This window comes from Dipteris shenzhenensis, chromosome 3, assembly GCF_047967505.1.
Source record: "Dipteris shenzhenensis isolate YYH24624 ecotype China chromosome 3, Dip_SZ_1.0, whole genome shotgun sequence".
Taxonomy (NCBI): Eukaryota; Viridiplantae; Streptophyta; class Polypodiopsida; order Gleicheniales; family Dipteridaceae; genus Dipteris; species Dipteris shenzhenensis.
Window position 1 is genome coordinate 41462921 of NC_141598.1, and position 22331 is coordinate 41485251.

The window sequence follows — 22331 nt, forward strand, 5'->3', positions numbered from 1 at the left end:
TGATCAAGCACATTATCAATGCGTTGAATAGGGAATCTATTCTTGATGGTCATTTCATTTAGTGTGCAGTAATCGACACACATACGGAAACCATCTTTCTTTTGTACAAGCAGTACAGGGGAGCAAAAAGGAGAAAAATTGGGTTGAATCAGCCCCTTGGACAACAAGTCCTGCACCTGGGCCATAATCTCCTCTCGCTAAGTTGCACTAACTCTGTATGGGGGCCTATTAGGTGGCTCACTGCTAGGAATGAATTCTATGCCATGATGTTCAGGTCTCTTAGGGGATTGCTCCCTTGACAAAGCGTAAAAAAAGCAATCTTTAAAAATTTCAAGAAATTGAAATTTATTTTGATCTACCTCACTCATTTCAGCATGCATTTCAACATCTCTCTCTTTTACAAAAACCATGTAAGCTGAAACTGCAGATTTTATTTCTTTTCCACACAAACTATTTGATACAATGGGAATAGTTTCCCCTCTATTCCTAGCAACCACAAGCTATACTTTGCCCCTATGTACAAACTCCAACACTCTCTCAGGAAGAGTCAACTTCACTGCCTTGCGATGGAACCAAGGCATACCCAAGACTACATCATGATGTTTTAGTGAAGAAGTCTTCTTGATCCACATAACTCTGTACATGAAGACTACATCATGCTTCTGCCGTATTAGCGGACATACAAATTCCACCTTGTGAAGTTTTCGTCCAAGTTGCGGCCTGCTAGTATTGCGATAATTCTTTCTATCTTAAATGATGTGTTGCCCTATCAACTAGATTTAGATTTAGATGCTCATTTGGGTATCTTAAATGATGTGTTGCCCTATCAGCTAGATTTAGATTTAGATGCTCGTTTGGGAGAGACTAGAATGAATTCGTTTAGACTTCACAAGCAGTTGTAGCTTGAATGAAGAGATTTGGACTACTTTTTGATTAGCCTTCTACTTTAGTGCTAGCCTTTGTCATGGCTGAGTTTGCCCTTCACCTCCGGAGTGCCAACAAAAACTCCGTACGAAGACTTTGTATAAATGGATGCTCAAGTATGTGTGGGTGTGTGGATTTATATGTGTGAGAGCAAACTTTTATACTATGGTCTACACCCACTGTTGGGCGTTGATGACATCAGTGGGGATGTCGTAGTAGCTAGTACCTACTATGCGTGATGGAGTTTATGGTTTTCAATCTTATGAGTAACTATCGTGAGATTGAAACTGCACTATGTTGTGTTTTTAAAGGATGAGTTTGGGAATGTTCGTGGATTTATCTAGGTATATGCTTCTGCCATATTAGCGGACATGCAAATTTCACCTTGTGAAGTTTTCGTCCAAGTTGTGGCCTGTTGGTATTGCGATAATTCTTTCTATCTTAAATGGTGCGTTGCCCTATCAACTAGATTTAGATTTAGATGCTCGTTTGGGAGAGACTAAAATGAAATCGTTTAGACTTCACAAGCAGCTGTAGCTTGAATGAAGAGATTTGCAGTACTTTTTGATTAGCCTTCTCCTTTAGTGCTAGCCTTTGTCATGGCTGAGTTTACCCTTCACCTTCGGAGTGCCGACAGAAACTCAGTACGAAGACTTTGTATAAATGGATGTTCAAGTATGTGTGGGTGTGTGGATTTGTATGTGTGAGAGCATACTTTTATACTATGGTCTACACCCACTGTTGGGCTCAAGTATGTGTGGGTGTGTGGATTTGTATGTGTGAGAGCATACTTTTATACTATGGTCTACACCCATTGTTGGGCGCTGATGACGTCAGTGGGGATGTCATAGTAGCTAGTCCCTGCTATGCGTGATGGAGTTTATGGTTTTCAATCTTATGAGTGACTATCGTGAGATTGAAACTGCACTATGTTGTGTTTTAAGAGGATGAGTTTGGGAATGTTCCTGGATTCATCTAGGTATATGAAGACGGAGCTTCCCTATCAAGGGAGTGACAGGCACAGGGGTCCCATAGAACATCTGGTCAGCATCCAGAGCCCTACCCAACTCCTCCGTCTTGATTCCCACCCTCAGGGCTAAATCCTTTGATATAAAGTTATCTGTAGCTCCTCTCTTATCTTGCCCCATGATAGCAGCAATTCTCGTTCCTCTGGGTTTGAGACAGGACCCAGTACATCAAGAATTCCTCTTGCCATTGGTTTATGCGGTCCTTGTGGCTTCTCTGTCCCTTTTCCCTTAGAAGTTGAAGGATTTTCTGGACACTAGGCAGCCACATGCCCCTCTTTGCCCCATCTGAAGCATTTACCCTCTTTTCTAGAAAGTTTCAATTTGTTCGGGGGTAAACTGTGGTCTTCCCTTATAGGGCGTTTGTACTTGGTTTCCCCTCGGCTTCTGAGGCTGAAATCCCCTCTTCTGAGCCTAAAGAAACTCTCTTGTTTCAAACTTGGGGGTTGCTGCCTTTTATCCCCTGGTATCCTTGCCTGTAGTGAAGGCGAAGTAGTAGGATCTTGCATATATATAAGATTAGCCACATTAGTTGAATGCATAAGATCTGAAATATCTTTGATATCCTTATTGTTCACTTGGGCCTGTATCTTTGGAGTGAGTCCTGCCCGATACTTCATGAGTTTAGTCTTGTCAGAGATTTTCTTGAAAGGTGAAAATTGTAAATATGAATCCCAAAATTTCTGATTATAAGACTCAATTGTGTCTCATGCTTCCATATGCATACACTCTTTAGTCTCTGCTTTCTTGTCAGACTTCTTGTTCTTCTTATGCTTTGACTCTGAGGATCCAGAAGAAGAAGATGATGTCGAGGATAAAGAGGTAGAGCTAGAAGAAGGCGACGAACTAGATGAACTATGATGATGCTTCGCCTTTTTCTTCTTGGAAAGAAAACCTTCTCTTTTCCTCTTTTTGCTGTCCTTATGTCAAGACTTCTTACTGTTTCCCGATACCTCATCTGTGGAAAAAGGAGTAGGACCAAGGATCTCTTTTTGCCCACCACTTCTTGATTTGCTCCAGAGGGAGGCTTCTCTGGCTCTTCCTCAAAGAGAGGTTGTACCATCCTGCGAAACAAAGGGTCGCTTCTTGCCTCTCCCAACAGAGTAATCAGCTCTCTGTAGGCATTCTCTTTGTTTATCAGCATAGCCTCTGCTTGTCGTACCTGATCAGACTTTGCCATTCCCTCATGGAATGATTGGGCATGCTGTTGTGAAGCCATCACACCAACTTATCCGAGTTTTGTAAACTCTCTCACACACTTTTTTTTTATTTAGTGAAATCTTTTATTTCGTGTGAGAAACCCCAAAAAGAGGTAAAAACCCACCAATAAGTACAAAGAAAAAATTTACAAGTAAAGCCTCAGAGCAAATGTCATGAGGCAGCCAAGTAATAAGTTACAAGATCAAATTGGAGGAGGATCAAACACAACATCCTCCAGTTTCAGATTGTTGCTTCGTAAAAATTGATGCAGTGAAGAGACTGCACCATCAATAAAAACCACTTGTTGTGATTCTTCTTAATATAAGCTGGAAGTTTGAATTTTTTTAATCACAGGATCAAAAACCTGTTGCAACATAGGATGAAAAGACTCCAGAGAAAACGAAACATATGTATCCTGAATAGAAAGAGACTCTGGCACAGTCTTCACAGTCATAAGAACGGGATCAATATCTGTACTCTCTGAAGGAGTATCAGATGAAAGAGTTGCATCAGATAAATCATGAGTCAGCATGTCAGCTTCAGTCGGGATATCAACCTGAGAGAGAGCATGTGAAGCATCCTGTATGATCCCCTCTGCAAGGGGCACATCCATATCCTGAGGAGAAGAAGGCTGATGGTGCACAACAAGGGTACAATCTAGAGCTTCTTTAGCAAGAGAAAGATTGACCTGAGATTTATTTACCTTCCTCCAGTAGTGCTTCAGAGCAGTAGAAGAAGGCTTCTCCAATGAAGCCATAGCAGAAACCGAAGGAGAAGGGAGAGTAACCTTGATAGTTGAAGGAGCAGGAGTAGTCCTGGATGTGGGCAGCAAATGATCAAAGCAAGGGGCAGCAACAAGAAATCGGTCAGCTAGAGAGAGGGAAGGACCAAAATCCATGCGTAGAAAATGATCCGGAGCAGGAGAGAGGAGCTGTACCGCCAGGGATCAGCCCCGAAATGCGTGCTAGAGAGAGGAAGGATCAGAATTCGCAGCCAAGGAAGGTCGCACAGCAGGGAGGAGCAGCCGTACAGACAGGAAGGAGCCTCGAAATGCGTGTTAGAGAGAGAAAAATGTGCATGCAAACACATGCAATCACCTGGATTGCCACGTCGCAAGTCACCTTGCCACCTCGTTAATGCCTCTAACCCACTCTTTTTTGTCACACTTATTCCTTGCCTTGGGCCTAACCATTGGGCCTAGTGAATGTACCATTTGGGGCCTAATAAATGTATCATTTGGGCCTAGTTCTACTAGGCCCCACTTTTTACATCAAATCTGTTGGGATATCTCAAGGTGTATGCCTCAGGCGCACCTTGGTTTCTATGTGTGAGTGCTAGAGGCACAATTAGGTGCCCATAAGCACAGTTAGGTGGTGGTAAGCCACATAGGATGATTGAGAGAATCTAGGAGCAGATTGAGGAGATGATTGTGGAGCTCTGAAGTCATCAGTGATGTCAGTGAGCATGTAAGAGGTGCCTACATAAGGACCTCACTCTTCTTCATTCTATATGCAAGTATTCTAAATTTGTGTCCACTCTACTCTTTCCTTTCAGTTTACCAACATGGTATCAGAGCTATTTGATCCCCCTTGATCCCATTTCTGCCACATCATCATCTTCTTCTCCATCTTCTTCTTCACCATCTCTTCCTCTTCTTCCCAAATCTTGCTTAAGCCTGTTCTCCTCCGTTTCTCTGCCATTCTCCACGCCCTTCCTGCTAGAGATACACCTCGAAGGGGCGAACCCCTGGCTGCAAGGAATTGAAGAATCACTGCCTCTGCTCATCGCCATTTCACGCAGATCGTCGACTCTTCCTCCTGCGTTTTCTCTAAGACTGCTCTATGCTTCTCTAATTCCTTTCAGAGGGAGCTTCTCCATAGCTTGAGCTATCCTGTGCTGAAATCTGAGCAGCAATGGCTGCATATTCAAGCTGAAAACAGAGAAAAACCAATCGAAAATGGAGAGGCAAGCTATGGCGCCCTGACACGAATTTGCGCCCCTTCTCCTCAGTGGACCTTCTGTGGTATATAAGCTTTCTTCTGCCTCAGAAACCCCCTTTTTCTTTGCTCTGGAGAGTGAGATTCAAGCCCTCCAAGTTCAGTCCTTTGATTTTGACAGTTTTGACAAGTTTTTGAAAGTGATGCTACATAAGATGCTACTCTAGCATTTCTGAGTTTTTGAAGTTTTCAATAACATCAGTACAACTGTGGCTTCAGCTTTGCTTTGAGTTGCTATACCTGGTTTTGATTGGAAAGCTTTCATTTTAGCCACCTCTATGAAGCATGTAAGAAAAAGCATCATTGATTGAATTTTGGTCACTAGTCTTTGCTACATTAAATGCTTATATTTGGAAGCCTTTCAGTTGTTATTCTAGCCTTGTAAGAGAGAAGACACTGCCCAATACCTGGGTTAGACCCTCTCATGGCTACCATATTGAATATAGATAAGTTCAATGGAAAGGGCTTCCACACATGGCAGATGAAGGTGAAATTTGCATTGATAAGGGAAAACCTCTGGAGACTTATCAAACCGACTTCAACTTCTTCTTCTACAGCCTCCAATGCTGGAGAATCCTCAGCTCCGACACTCCCGGCAAGGGATCCCGCTAGAGAGGAGAAAGCATATGGTATCATTGCTCTTGCTTTAGGAGATGATTATATTCATCACATCTCTGACTTAGAGTCTCCTTCAGAAGCTTGGCAGAAGCTTGACATGATTTTTGGTGCTAGCTCTCACATCTCAAAATTATCACTTAAAATCTATTTCTTTGAATTGAAGATGGTTAGTGGCACTCCTTTGCAAGCCCATGTCAATTACATGCGGAGTCTTATGACTCAACTTGCTTCTATCAACTCTCCTATCACTACAGATGATGCTATGGCATTGTTGCTTAAGAGTATGCCTAAAGATTATGATCATATTGTTACCACTTTGAAAAATCTTCCTTATCCTAATCTTGAAGGTATTATCTCTGCTCTCCAAGAAGAAGAAAGGCACATGGAGCTCAGGAAAGGCAATGACACAGCTTATGCCATAAAAATCCAGAAGGGCAAGTTTTCACCTTGCAATCATTGTGGGAAGACAAATCACCTTTCAAAGGACTGCTTCAAAATCAATCCATGCAAACACTGTGGCAAAAACAATCATCATGAGAAGTTTTGCAGAGTCAAAAAGGAAGCAACTTCAAAGACAGAAAATGCCAATCTACTTTCAGTTGATGTGCCTCCACAAGATGAGGCATCCTTTGAAGATTATGCATTTTAAATCATCTCTATGTATGCTCCAGATCTCTCTTTTTATGTTGAGTCAAGGTACTCAGCCTGGATAGTCCTCCAAAATGAATGAAATAAACTATTGTGTTTTGTGTGTTTTGTAAACACCTCTGGTCACCTTATGATGTAGGCCATGTGTATCTGTTTTGCTCCATGGTACCTCCTGCAGACATTGTGTGCATGTACATGCAGGGGAGATAACCATTGGAAGGTCTTTTGTATCCCTTTTGTTTACCTTACACCCATGGGAACCCTTGCTAGCTTGAGATCCTAGCCATTGATAGATCCATGACCACCATGAGATGGCATGAGATACCTTGTGCTAGCTGTATCCTTGACATAGCCTGAGGCATTCCCTTGAGGGGGGGTTTGTTGGGATATCTCAAGGTGTATGCCTCAGGCACACCTTGGTTTCTATGTGTGAGTGCTAGAGGCACAGTTAGGTGCCCATAAGCACAGTTAGGTGGTGGTAAGCCACATAGGATGATTGAGAGAATCTAGGAGCAGATTGAGGAGATGATTGTGGAGCTCTAAAGTCATCAGTGATGTCAGTGAGCATGTAAGAGATGCCTACATAAGGACCTCACTCTTCTTCATTCTATATGCAAGTATTCTGAATTTGTGTCCACTCTACTCTTTCCTTTCAGTTTACCAACAAAATCTTAGGAGCTTTTAGGAATTTAGCAATCCTTTAGGCCAGTCCCCCAAGGCCAAGGTATCCACGGTTTTATTTGCATACAAAAATCGCACGTGCCCATGACAAGTGGAGAGGAAAAAGAGCACTAAATGTCAGGATGGGAGGTCTTGTTGGTTCACCTCCCCACCTCTAAGCCCCCATATGAGGAGGACATGGAGGAGGTGTACCAGCAGCAAAATGGGGCTCTGAGAGAGGCTGCCATATGGGCAGATCTGAGAGAGACAAGGATTGGACAGTGGCGGCCATGTGGAACAGCAAAGAAAGCTGTCACATGAGCATTACCCATGCCCTGGACTAAGGGCTTGCTATGGGGCTATGGGGCTGTCTGCAGCACCATGGGGCGATGATAAAGGCCACATGGGCTCGGACGTGATAGCAACAGATGCAGCAGCAGCCTGGAGCAGCATGAAGAAGGGCAGTGTGGAGCACCAGCAGACTGTTGTAGGTACAGCAGTTGGCTGCAGCTGCAGCAGGACTAGAATGCAGCAGCAGGTGCCTGGAGCATGGCAGCAGCCAGCAAAGGGCTGCCACGACCACTATGTAGGCCCTCAAGGTGGTGGCAGCAAGGACTGCCGGTTGGCAGTCTGCAGCAACTGGTAGGGCTTGTCAGCAGGTACAGGTCGGGGCAGATCTGCCACAGACTGGGTCCACCCTATCTGTGGGCTGGTCAGCCCGATCAGTCTGCTTGACGGCCCACTCATAAGCCATTCCAACCCTACAAAGAGGGGGCCATTGTTAGGGGTCCGTTCAGTCTTTGGTGCCTCAGATTTGCACTGCAGTTCCAGCAGCAGGGAGGCCCAGAGATCCACAGACAGCCTCACACATTGGCTGCATACCAGACCGTCAAGGAGGCCAGGAGCCAGGTTTCAGCAATGCCGTACAGTTTGGCTATCCACCAGAGCAGCAAGGATGTCTGTTATGTTGGAGGTGTAGGGCCAATGCCCCACCTGTAAGCTGAATAGCTCAGGAGCTTGACACCTGTGCATGTATGAGGTAGATGGTTCAATAGGGGGAAGGGATGAGACTGCCACATCGGCAGCAAGATGGCTGCAACACAGGCAGCAGATCAGATTCCTTATTGATGTTATTTAGGGGCAGCCCAATGGTCAGCATGGAGGGATGAAAGTCTACCCACATTTAGGACAGGCTGTGGGGCTGGAAGAGTCCCAACCAGCGGCCATATACAGGGCTTTGCACTGGTGCATGACTAGCAAAGCAGCAGCAGATAATGGGAACAGGCATGGCCCAGGTCGGCAGCACAGCAGCATAAGTCAACCAGCAAATGCAGACTTGGTCAGCTGTCTATGAACACACAGACAAAGTCGGGTGACAGACTTGGCCGGCCAGTCTGCCATAGGGTTGGCCTACAGGTCAGCCTGCAGATCATTGTGGAGTCGTGAAGGGTAGAGGGAGCTTCCTTAGAGATCGCCATCCCTGCAGTTCAAAAAGTGCAAGAGTCCCCAACACTCACAGAAGGCCTAGGTGCGGACCTACACCTGCAGGAAGCATTAAGGACTGCATGAAAGTGATTTTTGTATGCAGTACACATCAGAGCATACTTTTGCAGGAGCGCTCAACCTAGAGCAGCTACTGAAGTCCATTGGGGACACGCAGTGATCTAGGAGAGGTCTGCAGCAGAAGGATCAGCAAACAGAGCCTGTTCTTGGTGCTATGTTTGTTGATGGTGTTGTCACAGTTGGGCTATAATTTGTACTTGGACATGATCTCTATTCATGAGATTTGTTTGGCTGAATATCTGTGTGTATTCTCTCCATAACTGAAGGGTTCTTTCTATAAGCACATGGAGTGAATTGGCATTAAAATCTTGTGAGATCTCAAGACATCTCTTTATTCCACTGCGTTAGGGTTGGTTGTAGCAAGCAATCCTTTTCTCTTACATGTTGGAGGGGCATCTACTCAGCCCACTGAAGCTCAATTGCAAGCAGGCTACAGAGTTTTGGAGGTGCTAGGAGGAGGTAGGAGAACAGTTTTTGTGGTGCCAGGGGTCCACATCTAGGCAGCAACATATCTGCTAGATGATGGCACACTGTTCACACCATTGCATGAGGTTTTGTCCATCCATTGGAGCAATCTATTGTATTGTTTCTACTCCACTGTGCATGGTTCAATAACTGTAATCTCTATCTACATTCACCTAGGAAAAGGAGTGAGATTTGACTTAAGCATTCTATGTTTCTTACGCAAATTTTCTACACAAGGGCCTTTCCATTCATTGGCTAAAGAAATTTTGGTTTGGAGGATCCTGGCAGACAGGGTGACCTTTGTCAAGTTTGGATGTTGGAAGTTACAGATACCTGCTTTCTTGGGACCTCTAAGCTTAGTAGCAATCTGTAGTTTCGGCAGCATGTTCATGGGGAAATGATTAGTGCATTCTGGGTGCTCTAGTTATCCTAGGTGGAGAATCCCCGGTGCATGGAGAGACAGTCGGCTGGCTACTCCACAATTTGGGGCTTTGTTGTTGGCCTCCCTGTGGTTGCAGATGGGAATCCTTGATTCTCTCTTTCTGGACTGATGTGAGCTTTTGATCCCTGGCTTTGTTGGCTAGGCTACTTCCCATTTTGAGGGGGCTCTTGCTTCAGTGGAAGGCAGGGCTGCTACTATGTTTTTTGGGTTGTCTCTCACATAGGGGTGGTGCCCTTGCTGGGGTGGTTCCTCACATGCTTGGCTGGAAAGATTGGTTTGGGTGAGAAGTAATTCGGAATCATTCTTGGAAGGTGGATTCTTTGTCGGGGCCCTTTTGGCCCTTTTGAATATGTGGGCAGTTGTGGCCTCACCTAAAGTCCCTTGAGCGAAGAGGTCATGCCTCTGTTTCTACCCTAGCTGGGTGCTTCTGTGGGTTCTGCGGCAGAGTATATGGCAGAGTATACAATGATAGATGTGCTCTTATTTCTTTCTGGAAATTTTGTCATGAACTCATGCAAGAATTAGATTTGGTCATGACTCATGCTCCGGAGTGTCTGAATGCCCTCTGATGATGTATCAGTAAATCCTTTTGTCTCCTTCTTGTCTTTGATAAATCTCTGTTACAAAGGGAGGAAAACCACATTCTTGAGCTAAATAGGATCACTAAGCTGACCAAATTTTCCAAAGGAAACTAGAAGCTTATGCTTCCAAGTTTCTCCTTCTTTTACATACTGTATTCCATTTTTTATTCTGCAATTGAGTCTAAAGATTGAAATTTTGAAACACAGCGCACTTACAGAAGCACACTGGCAAGCAGTCCTGAAGATTTACAATTTGAAAGCAATCAGATGTTAAACCTAGCGAGGCACGGAAGTGAAATTTACCATGACATCAAATTGTTCTGGCCGGGCTACAAGTTGCATACAGCAGTTGTCCACGATAATTTCGCTATACTTTATCCCTGGATAGTTTTTGGCCACTTCTCGACAAGACTCCAAGAAAAGCCCATCAGCTAGCTTCATAATATTTGCTTTATGCACTGCTGTGACAGCTTTTCGATTGTTCAAGTAGGCATATTCAAATGCATATTTTGCAATTCGCTCTGAGCAGAACTTTGTGATCACCTAGCAACACAACAACAAAAGCTACATGAAAATCAATCTGACCATATGGAAAAAACTCCCTCCAAGTAGCTTGTACACTAGGCGGATCGTAAAATCGAACATTAGTTGAATGATGTTCGAGCTACCCTATACACACTTTGCAAAACTGCAATAAAAACATTTGAAAACAATGTCAAAGAATTTTTTTAAGAAAAAGGAAACATTTTGACCAAAGGGGTGAGCGAAAAAAGCCTATCTTCTAGGCTTCCCAAAAGCACATAATAAAGGACCTTGATTTCTCTAACTGTAATCAAAATAATGGGAAGCCATTATGAGAGAAAAGATGAATCATGAAGCATACATCCGTAGTGAGCCTTGCAGGCCTTCGGGATCAAGAGCAAGATAGAGAACGAAGGAAAGAAGCACTTCCTCACTGGCACAATCCGATCGTACCAATTGTAAATCAAATGATACATAACCTAAATAAGGCAACCAAGAGGCCACCTATAAATCAAAGCACAATGGCCCATTGGGTGCAACAAGATCAAGATACTTAAGCTATTACAGAAACACAAGAATCCAAAGAAGTCCTCACGATGATTAAAACACTGTCGTGAAAAGCCAACAATTAAGTGACACAATACTCAAAGAAACTGCTGATCAAACATAGATCGAAAGTTCGTAGGGTAGTCTTAACGCAATGCAAGCCCCATCATGTAGCAAATGTGAAGAAGGCTAGATTTATAACATATATCAGAACTACTGTGCCCCACACACACTCATGGACTGCTTTTTGCACAGAAGGGTTGCATGTATGCTTTACAGCCTTATTGATTAAGGCCTTGGAAATTAAGTGCATAAAGAACAAAACTAAGCCACTAGGGATGGAATACAAAGGCGCAAGTGAGAGGCTCTCCTTGGAGATGGAAAAAGACTCGCTCAAGACATAAAGCTACTGCTGGAAGTTGCAAGGCTTATGAGGCCAAGCAGGGCAATTGAATTGAGAGCTATAGGCTGCTCAATGAAACCTCCTCACTGCTGCTAGGGCTGATCGCTATATAGAGAAGGAAAGTCCTCCTCTATCTAGGCCTCAGGTTCCCTGCTATACGTCACCTGCTAAGGGTACAAACAACACCTGGCCTGAATTTATGAGGGCTGTTGCTGATTGGCAGATCCTGGACTGGCCAACCCTGGGCTGGCACAAAATGGGTGATGTCACAAATTGCAAGCCTACAGCCTGCGAAGCTTCACTGCCGTTGTCTGGCCTTCCTGAGTAGCTCCATGCCTTGCTCTAGGCGAGGAGCATAACACATCGTCCCTTCAGTGCATATACATGACAAAGATCCTTGTGGTAGCCCTAGACAAGGAGCATGGCATATCATCCCTGTAGTGGACATACTACAAAAGGCCTTCACAACTATTAGCCTTTACAACTAATAGTTGATGAAACTCCCTGAGCTAGGGCACAAGAAAGCACTAACCAAATCCACATAAGCCTGCCCTCTATGTCTCGTCTATCTCATGGCACGATTATCTCATGGCTACAAGGTATGTGAACATATCCAAGATGAAGAGGACCCAGGTTTGTAAGTTTATAACCTCAAAGAGTCAAAAGATAGGTGAGAGGACAAAAGGAAAATCAATGAATAGCTTGTGATACCATCGAAACAAGTGACGTGTCTTGATTTAAGTACAAAGACATTGAAAAATACACGTATGTGCTTATTTATCATATCCTAAGTATTGGAGCCATAGAAAATCTAGCTCTATCAATAGTATGTACGTTGATATTGTAAATATATCCTCCATATTCTTTCCTTTCCAAACATCTTGCTTCTATAACGTTTTCTGTCCTATTCATGCATGAAAGCCTTCCACCATGATTCTACAAGTTGATCTTTTGTAGACTTTTATATCTACATAATTTGAACATCCCGTAGTGCCTCGTTGACGGACTAAAGAGAATTAGCCATATATAAAACCCTATAAACGTGTGGCCGTGGATCACATAGTGCCGTCCCATTTTGTTCTTCAAATGCCTACAAATGGCAAGCTCGCCCAGATTTCAAGACCAACTGATTTTCAAAGGCATGATGGCTTGGCCATTACGTTACTCCTCTGTACCAGCCATGAAACCCAAAAGCAGCATGAAGTTTCTAATTGTTTCATACATTCGAATGAAAATTTTGAAAAAAACTGTACTTCAGACAGGACTGCACTCAAGAATACCTTGAGACTTTCCACTACACCAGGGATGACCTCATGCTCCAGCCCAGAATATTCGCCTTCGGTATTCTCCCTGATAACCACGATATCCACGTTGTCATGCCGGGTTTGGAGCCCGGGCAAATTGAAACAGTGCACCAAGGACGCGAACAAGTCGAGCTCCTTCCGCAACTGCACGTTTATTGAACTGACACCTCCTCCGACGGGAGTGGCTAATCCCCCTTTTAAACAGACTTTATTCTTTCTGATGGAGTCGAGGACTTCAGCGGGCACTTTGTCCATCTTGCCACTAACCTCATACGTCTCAAAATAAAGAGGAGCGTGCATAGCCTTCATCACGTCCACAACAGCCCCGGTAACAAGAGGCCCAACACCATCTCCAGGCAAGAGGGTGACCGCACGAGGAGCTCCGTCGCCGGGGCGAGGCATGTAAGTGATGGATCGCCGTCCAAAGGTGTGGAGGTGATCTGCAGCGACGTAAGGAGAGGAAGCGATCTGAAAGCTGCGAAGGTGAGGGAGGAGTCGTCGCAATGCGGCTGCACGGCAACCCATGACGACCAAGATGCTGGAAAATCGGTCCAAACCAATTGCGGGTGGTCTGAGACAGGGATGATTGCTAAACAGCACCGCCAATTGTGCAATACTGAGCTGCACGATCCTGCGAGATGAAGAGGAGGCTGCGGAAGCTCATCAAAATCCGGCAGAAATTCAAAGAGTGAACTTGGCGAATGGTGCTCATTCCGACGTAGCTACTCTGTTAAGAGGTGACGGAACTCTGGCTTGTTGACCACAAATTCTGTCTAAGTGCGCTTGCACGTGTAACCAGAATATGCTTCCCGCTCCTTGTACAAAAGGCTCCCTTGGCACCACTGCTTTCAGTACGTTCACACCAGGTTGCTAGACACTTATTCATAGAGATCTTGGAGTTATGCACTATTGTCTTGGAATTAGATTGCAAGATTGCACCTATTCAGTAGGCCCTTCATCTTAACACATTGCAAGATTGCACCTATTCAATAGGCCCTTCATCTTAAGAAATTATTCCATTCACATAACTTGACCCGAGGAGAAACATAATTAATAAGGCCTTTATTTTTCTCAGATGAAGAGTGGAGAAACATAATTAATTATTCCATTCACATAACTTGACCTAAGTAGAAACATAATTAATAAGGCCTTTATTTTTCTTACATCGAGAGGTGGTGTAAGGTAAAAAAGATAGCTTCAAAATCTCATGCAAAGGGGGGACTTCATTTCAAGACATCATTTACTCTCTCATAGGGTCTTTCCCATCCCTCCCCTTCTTTCTTTTGAATTCTTTTTAATTGGGGGGGGGACCTATTTTTAGGATGTTGACTATGATATGTGTTGTAGGGAAAGGCTCTAAAGATGATCATCGTGACTTGAGCCTTAATTGTGACAATATACTTTACCCTTTATGACAAGGATGTGTTGACCCTTAATTGTGACACTAGACTTTACCCTTTATGACAAGGATGCGTTGCTACTATTGAATAGTGGCTTGCCACAGTATTTGAGACTCATTCTAAACTTGATCATGGCTAGGGGTCCGTGGAGCAAAGATCCCCATCAAGAGATTTCGCTTTGGTGTCAAACGTTTGAAAAATTATGAAATAATACTTAGGGAGGCTCATAAATTTCGAGTGCCGACATGTCCCCCTGGGGATTCTCAAAATTGTTGATAGGAATTGCCATGAGTGGGGGAATATGAAGTGAGAAGGTTTAGGTTGGCTTCACATGAGCCCGATGACACCCCTTCCACTATTGAGTGGCTAATTAGGTGGATGCATCTGGACTTGAGTGTTCACATAGTTCGTCAAAAACCTCCAATGCAAGTTGAGTTGGAGGCATAGCTCATGCCCTCCCCCTCTAGTGCTCTATGCATCACCAATTGAGACGTGCACAGTCATTGGGTTTCAGTAGTGAATTCTCACGTTTTGCAACTCCTATGATGGCCACTAGTAGACAGACAGCTCTAGCATTCTTGGGTGGGGATTGGGGGGGGGGGAGGGGGGGGGGCAAGATGTAAAGGGGAAGGGGCTGGAGGAGGATTTTCCTCCTTGAAAAGTGTCCTTGGAATATGGTGAGCAGCTGGAGGCCGTGAGTCAAATTCCAAGGACTTTCTTGGGAGAAAAGTCCAACTTCTGCCCCTTCCCCCACGTGGAGGGCCAGAGGGAGGGTTAAAAGATCAACCATGGTTGGGAAATTCAATTGTGACAGATGTGTTTGCCTCAGTTACTTAGTGACATGCAACGGGAAGAGTTTCTCGGATCTAATGGTGGTGAAGGGGCATAGCTAGCCTCGCAAGTCGATGAAACCCAACATCGGAAACTTGAAGAACTCCCAAACGAGGATATGCTCGAAGCTAACCAAAAAAAGTGCAGGCATGCAAAAAAACCCAAAGAAGCTGAGCCAAGAGAAGGTGAGAAGGAACACCGGTCGCTGCATCACAGCTTTTCAAAGAGAATCAAAGAAGTGGCCAAAGGAAGCAAAGAGAACAGATTTAACTTTTTTAACGATGCATACAAAGCAATTACCCATTAAGCCAGGAGGGAGAGGGGTAGAACATGTTACAATTTTGTCATGGAACATGAGGGGGTGTTGTCATCCACTTAAGCAGAGAGGGTGCATTTCGATTCTCAGACATGTAAAATCGAAAATAGTGTTGCTTCAAGAGTTTAAGTGTGGAAGTGAGGATAGCCTCTGGTTCTCCCTTAGGAAATTGGGTTATGATATGTTTGTCAATTGTCCGTCTCGGGGTAGGGGGGGGGCTACAGTTGTGGTCTTATGTTTGTTGAGTCCGAAAGAACCGTTCGGAGATTCTCAGGGGTGATCGATAAGGGCTTTGAGTTTGGGGTGGCTAGCGTCTACGTCCCAAATACTGCAGCTGAGAGGTGGACCTACTGGAGTCAGTTAAGCATCAAAATCGAAGGTCGCCATTGGGTGCTAGGAGGTGATTAGAATTTCATCGAGCAACTCTCGGACCGCATACACACGGGAGCTCTACTTTTGGGTGCTAAACGTGAAGAATGGGACGAGCTTTGCCTCTACCATGGCCTCGTGGATTCCATAGAACTCGACGAAGAGGGCCTCAATGGGTTTTCATGGAACAATCGCCGAAAGGGAGCAGTAGCACACCTCGATTGTTTCTAACTTTCGGCGGAGGGCTGGTGGACCCGCACCCCGGTGAGCGGTGAATATGTTACTAGCACCTCGATTTCTAATCACTTACCGGTGGTGTGGAGGTTCTATATCCCTTGTAAAATAGGCAGATCGTGTAATATCCCCCTCAAATTAAATACCCCCTCTTGAAGTTGAGAGACTACTAGTAACCTTGCCATCAAAAGGACGTGGTGCATAGATGCAAGCAAGGCGATCAACCCGTAAGTTAAGGGTCTAATGGCGGAGTTCTACCATGCATTTTGGGGGATGATTGGGAAGGACCTTATCGACGTGGCTAATGCGGCTGTGACTACAGTGTCTCTTTCCCAAGACATAGGGTCTGGTGAAGCTCCTCCCCAAAAAACAATCTAGGCTTAAATTGGGCGACTGGTGGAAAATTACTATGCTAAATACATCCTACAAGATCATAGCTAAAGCACTAGCAATTCATATTACAGAGGTCTATAGGGTGGCCGTGGACAAAGAGCAAACTACATCTTGAACGTGGCTACTGCAATTGACTTTGCCAAAGCCTCGGAACAAAAGCTTTTTCTCTTCGGCATCAACCTAAAGAAGGCTTACGACAGAGTTCGCTGGGATTTCTTGGTCAGGCTACTAGAGCCAAACTCAGTTTCAGCACATATTTTATCAACAAAGTAATCCCCTCTTTGGGAATGCCTCTGTCGTGTTATGCATCAATGGAGGAGCGGTCGACTACTTCGACCTGAGAAGGTCAGTGAGGCAAGGCTGCCCGCTCTTGTTCGCTCTGGCAACTGTGCCTCTACTGTCTATGATGAATGTGTCTCTAGAATCTAGATGACAGGTCGTGTTAGGAGTGTGTTCCAGATCTTAGGTACCTATTGCGTGGCCTCGGGGTCCAAATGCAGCTGGTCAAAAATGTTTCTGCACAGGTTGGCCTACGACCCCCTGCTGCATGGGTGCTTGGCTTAGGTGTGGATGTGGTGCCCAAAGGCAAAGTAGTCCGATACTTGGGAGCTCCTCTGGGCGATCTAAATAGGAGGTAGAGGTTTGAGTGGTTCCTTGACAAGCTCAAAGCCAAGCTACGTGCTTGGAGCAGGCTTTTGCCCTCAGTTGGAATGCCTGCATTTTGGTGGTGCATCATATCCTGGAAGCTTCGACTACGTATTCGGCATCCATTTGGCACTTCGCTAAGTCACATTGGCTTGAAGTTGAAAAATTATTTCGTAGCTTCGTATGGGGCGGAGGTACAGGGAAAAAGAAGAATACACTACATCCCATGGGATCCCTTAAAAGCTCTCAAGCCACAAGGTGGTCTAAATCTTTTGGATTGCCACCTCAGAAAGGTCGCAATGCTAGATAAGTGGCTGCCATGCATGTTAGAGGTTAACGCACCCTAGGTTTCTATGGTTAAATTCTTTATCTTAAACTCCTACCCCAGGGGCATCAGAAGTTGGGCCTCGACCTTGGGTGGTATGACTGCATCTGCTCCTCCTTCCCGATCCACATTAAAGGATCGAAAGTCTTGCAAGGCCTGGTGACGGCTTGGAAGATCCGAGTGGAGGCCATGACCTTGCAAGGGTGTCTGGGCCTCCATGGGGACGCTAGCCTGAAAGAGAGTATCTGGTGGAGTGTTGCACTGCCTCGAGAAGGTGATTCATTCGCGCTCCATGACATCCATCGAGCACGCAGCCTCTACAAGAAAGGTGTCAGAACCTGGGAGAGGCAGTGGCTGATCAAGTGAGCGATGTCGAGCGAGTAGGACCAAAGAAGCGAGTGAGAAAAAGCGAGCAAAGCAAAAATGGTTAGGCTACCAACACATAATCTCATTGTATGTATGTACTCATCATTAATAAAGATTTATAGTGCTTCCTCAACATTGAAACATAATATTGCAAGTGCACATTAGTAATAGTGTTCTATATTCTAGAGATGAGCTTAAATAGAAATAGTTTGGCTTTCAAAACAACATGTACTTTATAGTTGAAGTGCATCACTTGACAAAAACATAACCTCACTATATGTATGTACTGATCGTTAATAAAGCTTTATAGTATCACCATAATTTTGAAGATGATTATAACATAAGCTTGTAAGTCTACATTAGTGATAGTGTTATTTATTCTCATGAGATGAACTTGCATAGAAATGCTTTGGCTACCAACAAGTAGTATATAGTTGAAGTGCACCATTCAATAAAAAATTCAACATCGAACATGATGATAACATGTTATTGAAAGTCTACCTTAATAAAAGTGTTCTATATATTTTCATCAAAAGAACTTGCATAGAAAACATTTGATTGTTTTTGTCCCAATATATAGATAGAGTTCTAACATGCTTCTATTATGATCGGCCTTGCTCTAAATCTAGTGCAAGAAACTGGCAAAAATTCCATTAAATTCACATTTTGATGCATGAAGTTTTGCTAATTTAATAAACAATTAGACAATTTCTTGCATTGGATCTAGAGGAAACTTACCTAATTAGGACCATGTCAATATGTTGTTTATTTTGGCTTCTACCATTGATTTCTATAAACAAAGATTGATTTGTTTTGGAATTTAATTCATTTTAAAGAAAGGGATGTACTTACTCTTTAGATTTTGTTGGATTGGTGGGATGTAAAAGTGATTCATTAGGGAGGGTTTTTTTGCAAATAGAAAAACATGGGTTTTGTTCCAAGTGTGAATAGAGTTTCAAAAACCAATCATTTGCACATGCATATAATGTGGATTATTCCATTCAAGAAGTCCAATGAAACTTTTGACTTGTGTGGAAGATTTCATTGGTGATCTCACTTATGTTGGTGGAGAGAGAGAACTTGATTATGGAGGATTACAAAAAATTGAATGAGTAAAAGTGAGCGAAGATAGGGTGCATCTTTACTAATGATGCCTTGGCAATGACATAGGTCTAAGTCTCTCATGGACTTTTGAAGAACTTAGATAGTTGCTAAAATAAGGGATTTGTCAATCTATTATTGTTTTGTTTTGATTAATTTTTTTGGCTCTCTCACTTTTTCTTGCTTGCTTTTTTTGTTTTGCTCACTTTTCCTGGCTTGCTTTTTGGTAATCCTCAACCTAGGAAGACCTGTGGGACTCCAAAAAATCGGATTAGCTGAACCTGGCTCAAATTTCGAGAAGCCCACGCCCTCTCCGACAGGGAAGTAGACATGCTCTAGGCTAGACCGGATTCCCGATGCTTTGCCCACAAACACCATAATGTCAGTTGACTGGCGAGCCAATTAGTGGACCATTGGCAAGAACCCACAGCGGATGTTGATAGCTAGGACCCTCTACAAGCATCTGGTATAGGCGGACCCTAGAGCCCTCGAACTAAACCGAAGGTGGAACCTCAAGTTCAAACCAATGTGGTGGAGGAAGTGGTTCACATCCATCTGAAAGTTTTGCTCGCTGGGCAAGGCAAGGTTTCTTCAGTGGAAGTTGATGAATTTGTTGCTCCAGGTGAGGGGGAAGCGCCTGCCTATGAATCCGATGTGCTAACTTTGTGGCACTGAGCCAGAGTTCATAAGGCACCTCTTCTGGAATTTCTCGGTAACACGGGAGGTTTGGCGGAAGGTAGAGAAAGCCGTAAGAAGTTCGAGGGTAATGGCCCACTTTAGAATAGTGCCCAAATGGAGAGCAGCCCTGCTCGGAGACACTTTTCAGCTTTCGTCCATCTTAGTGGCAAGTTGGCATCTAATCAGAGCCGCAGTCATCCTAGCGGTCTGGGAGACTAGGAACCAAGCCCTAGATCCCTTCACAAAAAAAAACAGAGAGCCTCACGCATCATCGTGGGTGTCGTGGCGGCCTTTTCAGATTTTTGCCATATCATCCCCAATAAAGACCGAAAGTTAGCGAAGCTCTTCTAGATCTGTAGTCAGCCACCTTATCCACAGAGGTGAAGATGCCCATTGTGACACTACTTCGAGGTAACCCAATCCTTTGGAGAGACCTTTATGATTGGACTTTATGTCTAATGGTCCAATGTGCACTTAATGAATTGCATTTTGGCATGTGACACACAAAAACTGAACTTGCTAATGTAATGTTCAAAAACTTTTGAGCATTCATCTTGGCCATTGATGTTATCATCATGATCATGGCCAATGTCTTAATCACAAATCATGACACCATTAGTCAATTGATATGTCATTTCTTTGAAATTATCCTCACCTTTTTCTCTCTTTACCTTGGCGGTATCATTTTCTCTCTTTACCTTGGCCATGTCATTTTCTTTTATTCTTGGCTTTACCTTTACCTTTAAGTATTTATCGTTCTATGCTCCTTCCATATACTTGGCATTTATTGTTAACTTTCACATGTTAGTGCATGCAACAAAAACCCCAAAAAAAATCAATTCAAATTTATTGTGCACAAAGTGGATGACATTTGAGAATTAAATGTGAATATTACTCCTTTCATATAAAAATTCAAGGAATTTTCTATCATTTTGGAAAACATAAGGACATAGTTTCACTCCCCAAGAAGAAGGGCCTAGAAATGTGATTTGAAGAGTTTACAAAAACTTGCACGATTTTTATACACAAGAGAAAGTAATATTTTTTTGTAGTAAGAAGATGCAGCAATTATTTGTTGGTATTAACATATAACCTCATAATTGGAACATATGTGTTAAGGCGGTACATGACTCTATAGACATATGAACATAAATCTTGGAACAAAATAGGAAATATACATTCCGAATAGTATTCTAAATTCACAACTATATAATGACTACTTGCATAACTTAATACATATGGATACACATTGTTGGATATAAATTCACAACTATAAAATGAATACTTGCATTACTTAATAAATATGGATATACATATGGATATAGATTGCTAAATACTGCAGAACATTATAGAAAATATTGGAAGTAGATTAGAAATAGAGATATTATAGACTACTGTATATTCAAAATTTAGAAAGTTACATCAACATAATGTGCAAAACTCTGTGTTAGTCATTCTCATGAATCACTTACACCCATTCATGTAGGGATATATCCCAACGATGTGACTCCTCACATCGTATAATGAAGAGGTATATTACTACTCTCTAACCTTAGGACAACTTTTACATGTTCCCTAAGAACATATGTCTATGGATACCATTGGTGCATCCATTGATTGGACTTCGTGGAACTCTGGACTCAAACCCACCAAAATGTTTTTAAGGTCACTTTGATGGAAATTAGTAGACTTTTTTCATGATGTAAACATCACATCAATCTAAGATCATGCTTCAAGCATCACAAAAAATTGGTTTTGTTGAGTAGGGAAGGAAGAGTCTATTGTAGCACGCAGAGGGGGCAAGAAATTGTAGGCAAAGTCACCCCACACCATTCAAGAGCTTGTATCACATATTCATCATAGCTTGACTATTTCACCACCATTCTAAGCTCCTCGCCTCTCCTTCTCAGATTGAGCAAAATTTGTGTTGTTGCTAGATCAATATCAACATACATACATGTGTTGATTGGATGAGACGACCTGTATCAACATACATACCTGTGTTCACTAGATAAGATGGCTTGTATACAAGAAAACTTGACGAGATTAAAACATTGAGTCACTTGCTAGAAGTTGGATGAGGTTGAAGATATCGAGTACAGGAAGAGCCATGGTACGGATTTGGGAAGTGGAAATAGCATTGAGAAAGGGCAGTGGTTCCTCCAAATAGATAATGTCAACTATAACTTTGGATGCATGCCCACAATTGGTGCAGTCCTTCTCAAAATGCAGCTATCGTCATGACTTGTATCTTACTTCAAGCTCAATAGAGAAAAATATGATGGTGGCCAAATCAGCAATCTCCTGCCATTGAGGGTTGATCAAATTCTATAACCATCATTTCATTCGTGCATTTGCTTTTCATTGTTACTTAAGCACTAATGCTACTTTGAACAAGTTTATGACTAACTCAATCACAAAGCACACGTTTCTTAGATCAATAGTGTGATTGCACTGTCTTTTGCTAATGGTGGAGAATGATACTTTTCACTTGCCCATAGTTGTAGACCGAGTTTTAGACTCAGAGAGAAGATGGAGGCTAGAGGAAGTGTGCTCAATGTAGTTTTGTCTGCAGGGTTTGAGGTGGGGGTTGCATCTTGAGGGCAACTTACATACAATAAACTATAGCCCAAATACGACACACTCTGCTTGAGATTCTGAGCCTAGATTATGCCAAGCACTTGCAATGGGGAGAAGATCATTGAACAAAGAGGCATGCAAATTCAAATATGTAGTTGGATTGGTTACAGGTGCGAACAATCTTTCAAAGTGATA

At 43.3% G+C, this 22331-nt stretch overlaps 1 protein-coding gene across 1 annotated transcript in view; it reads right to left on the bottom strand.

Annotated features, from left to right (window-relative positions):
- LOC147903821 (isocitrate dehydrogenase [NAD] regulatory subunit 3, mitochondrial-like) overlaps positions 1–13757 on the bottom strand; it is a 60324-nt gene extending 46567 nt beyond the window's left edge. Inside the window, exons 1-2 of the mRNA XM_087401464.1 lie at positions 12875–13757; positions 10427–10666 (exon numbers count right to left, since the gene is read on the bottom strand). Of these exons, the coding sequence (XP_087257590.1) occupies positions 10427–10666; positions 12875–13423 (789 nt within the window). The 5' untranslated portion in view covers positions 13424–13757. The remainder of the gene's footprint in view (positions 1–10426; positions 10667–12874) is intronic.
- Between the last annotated feature and the right edge of the window lie 8574 nt (positions 13758–22331).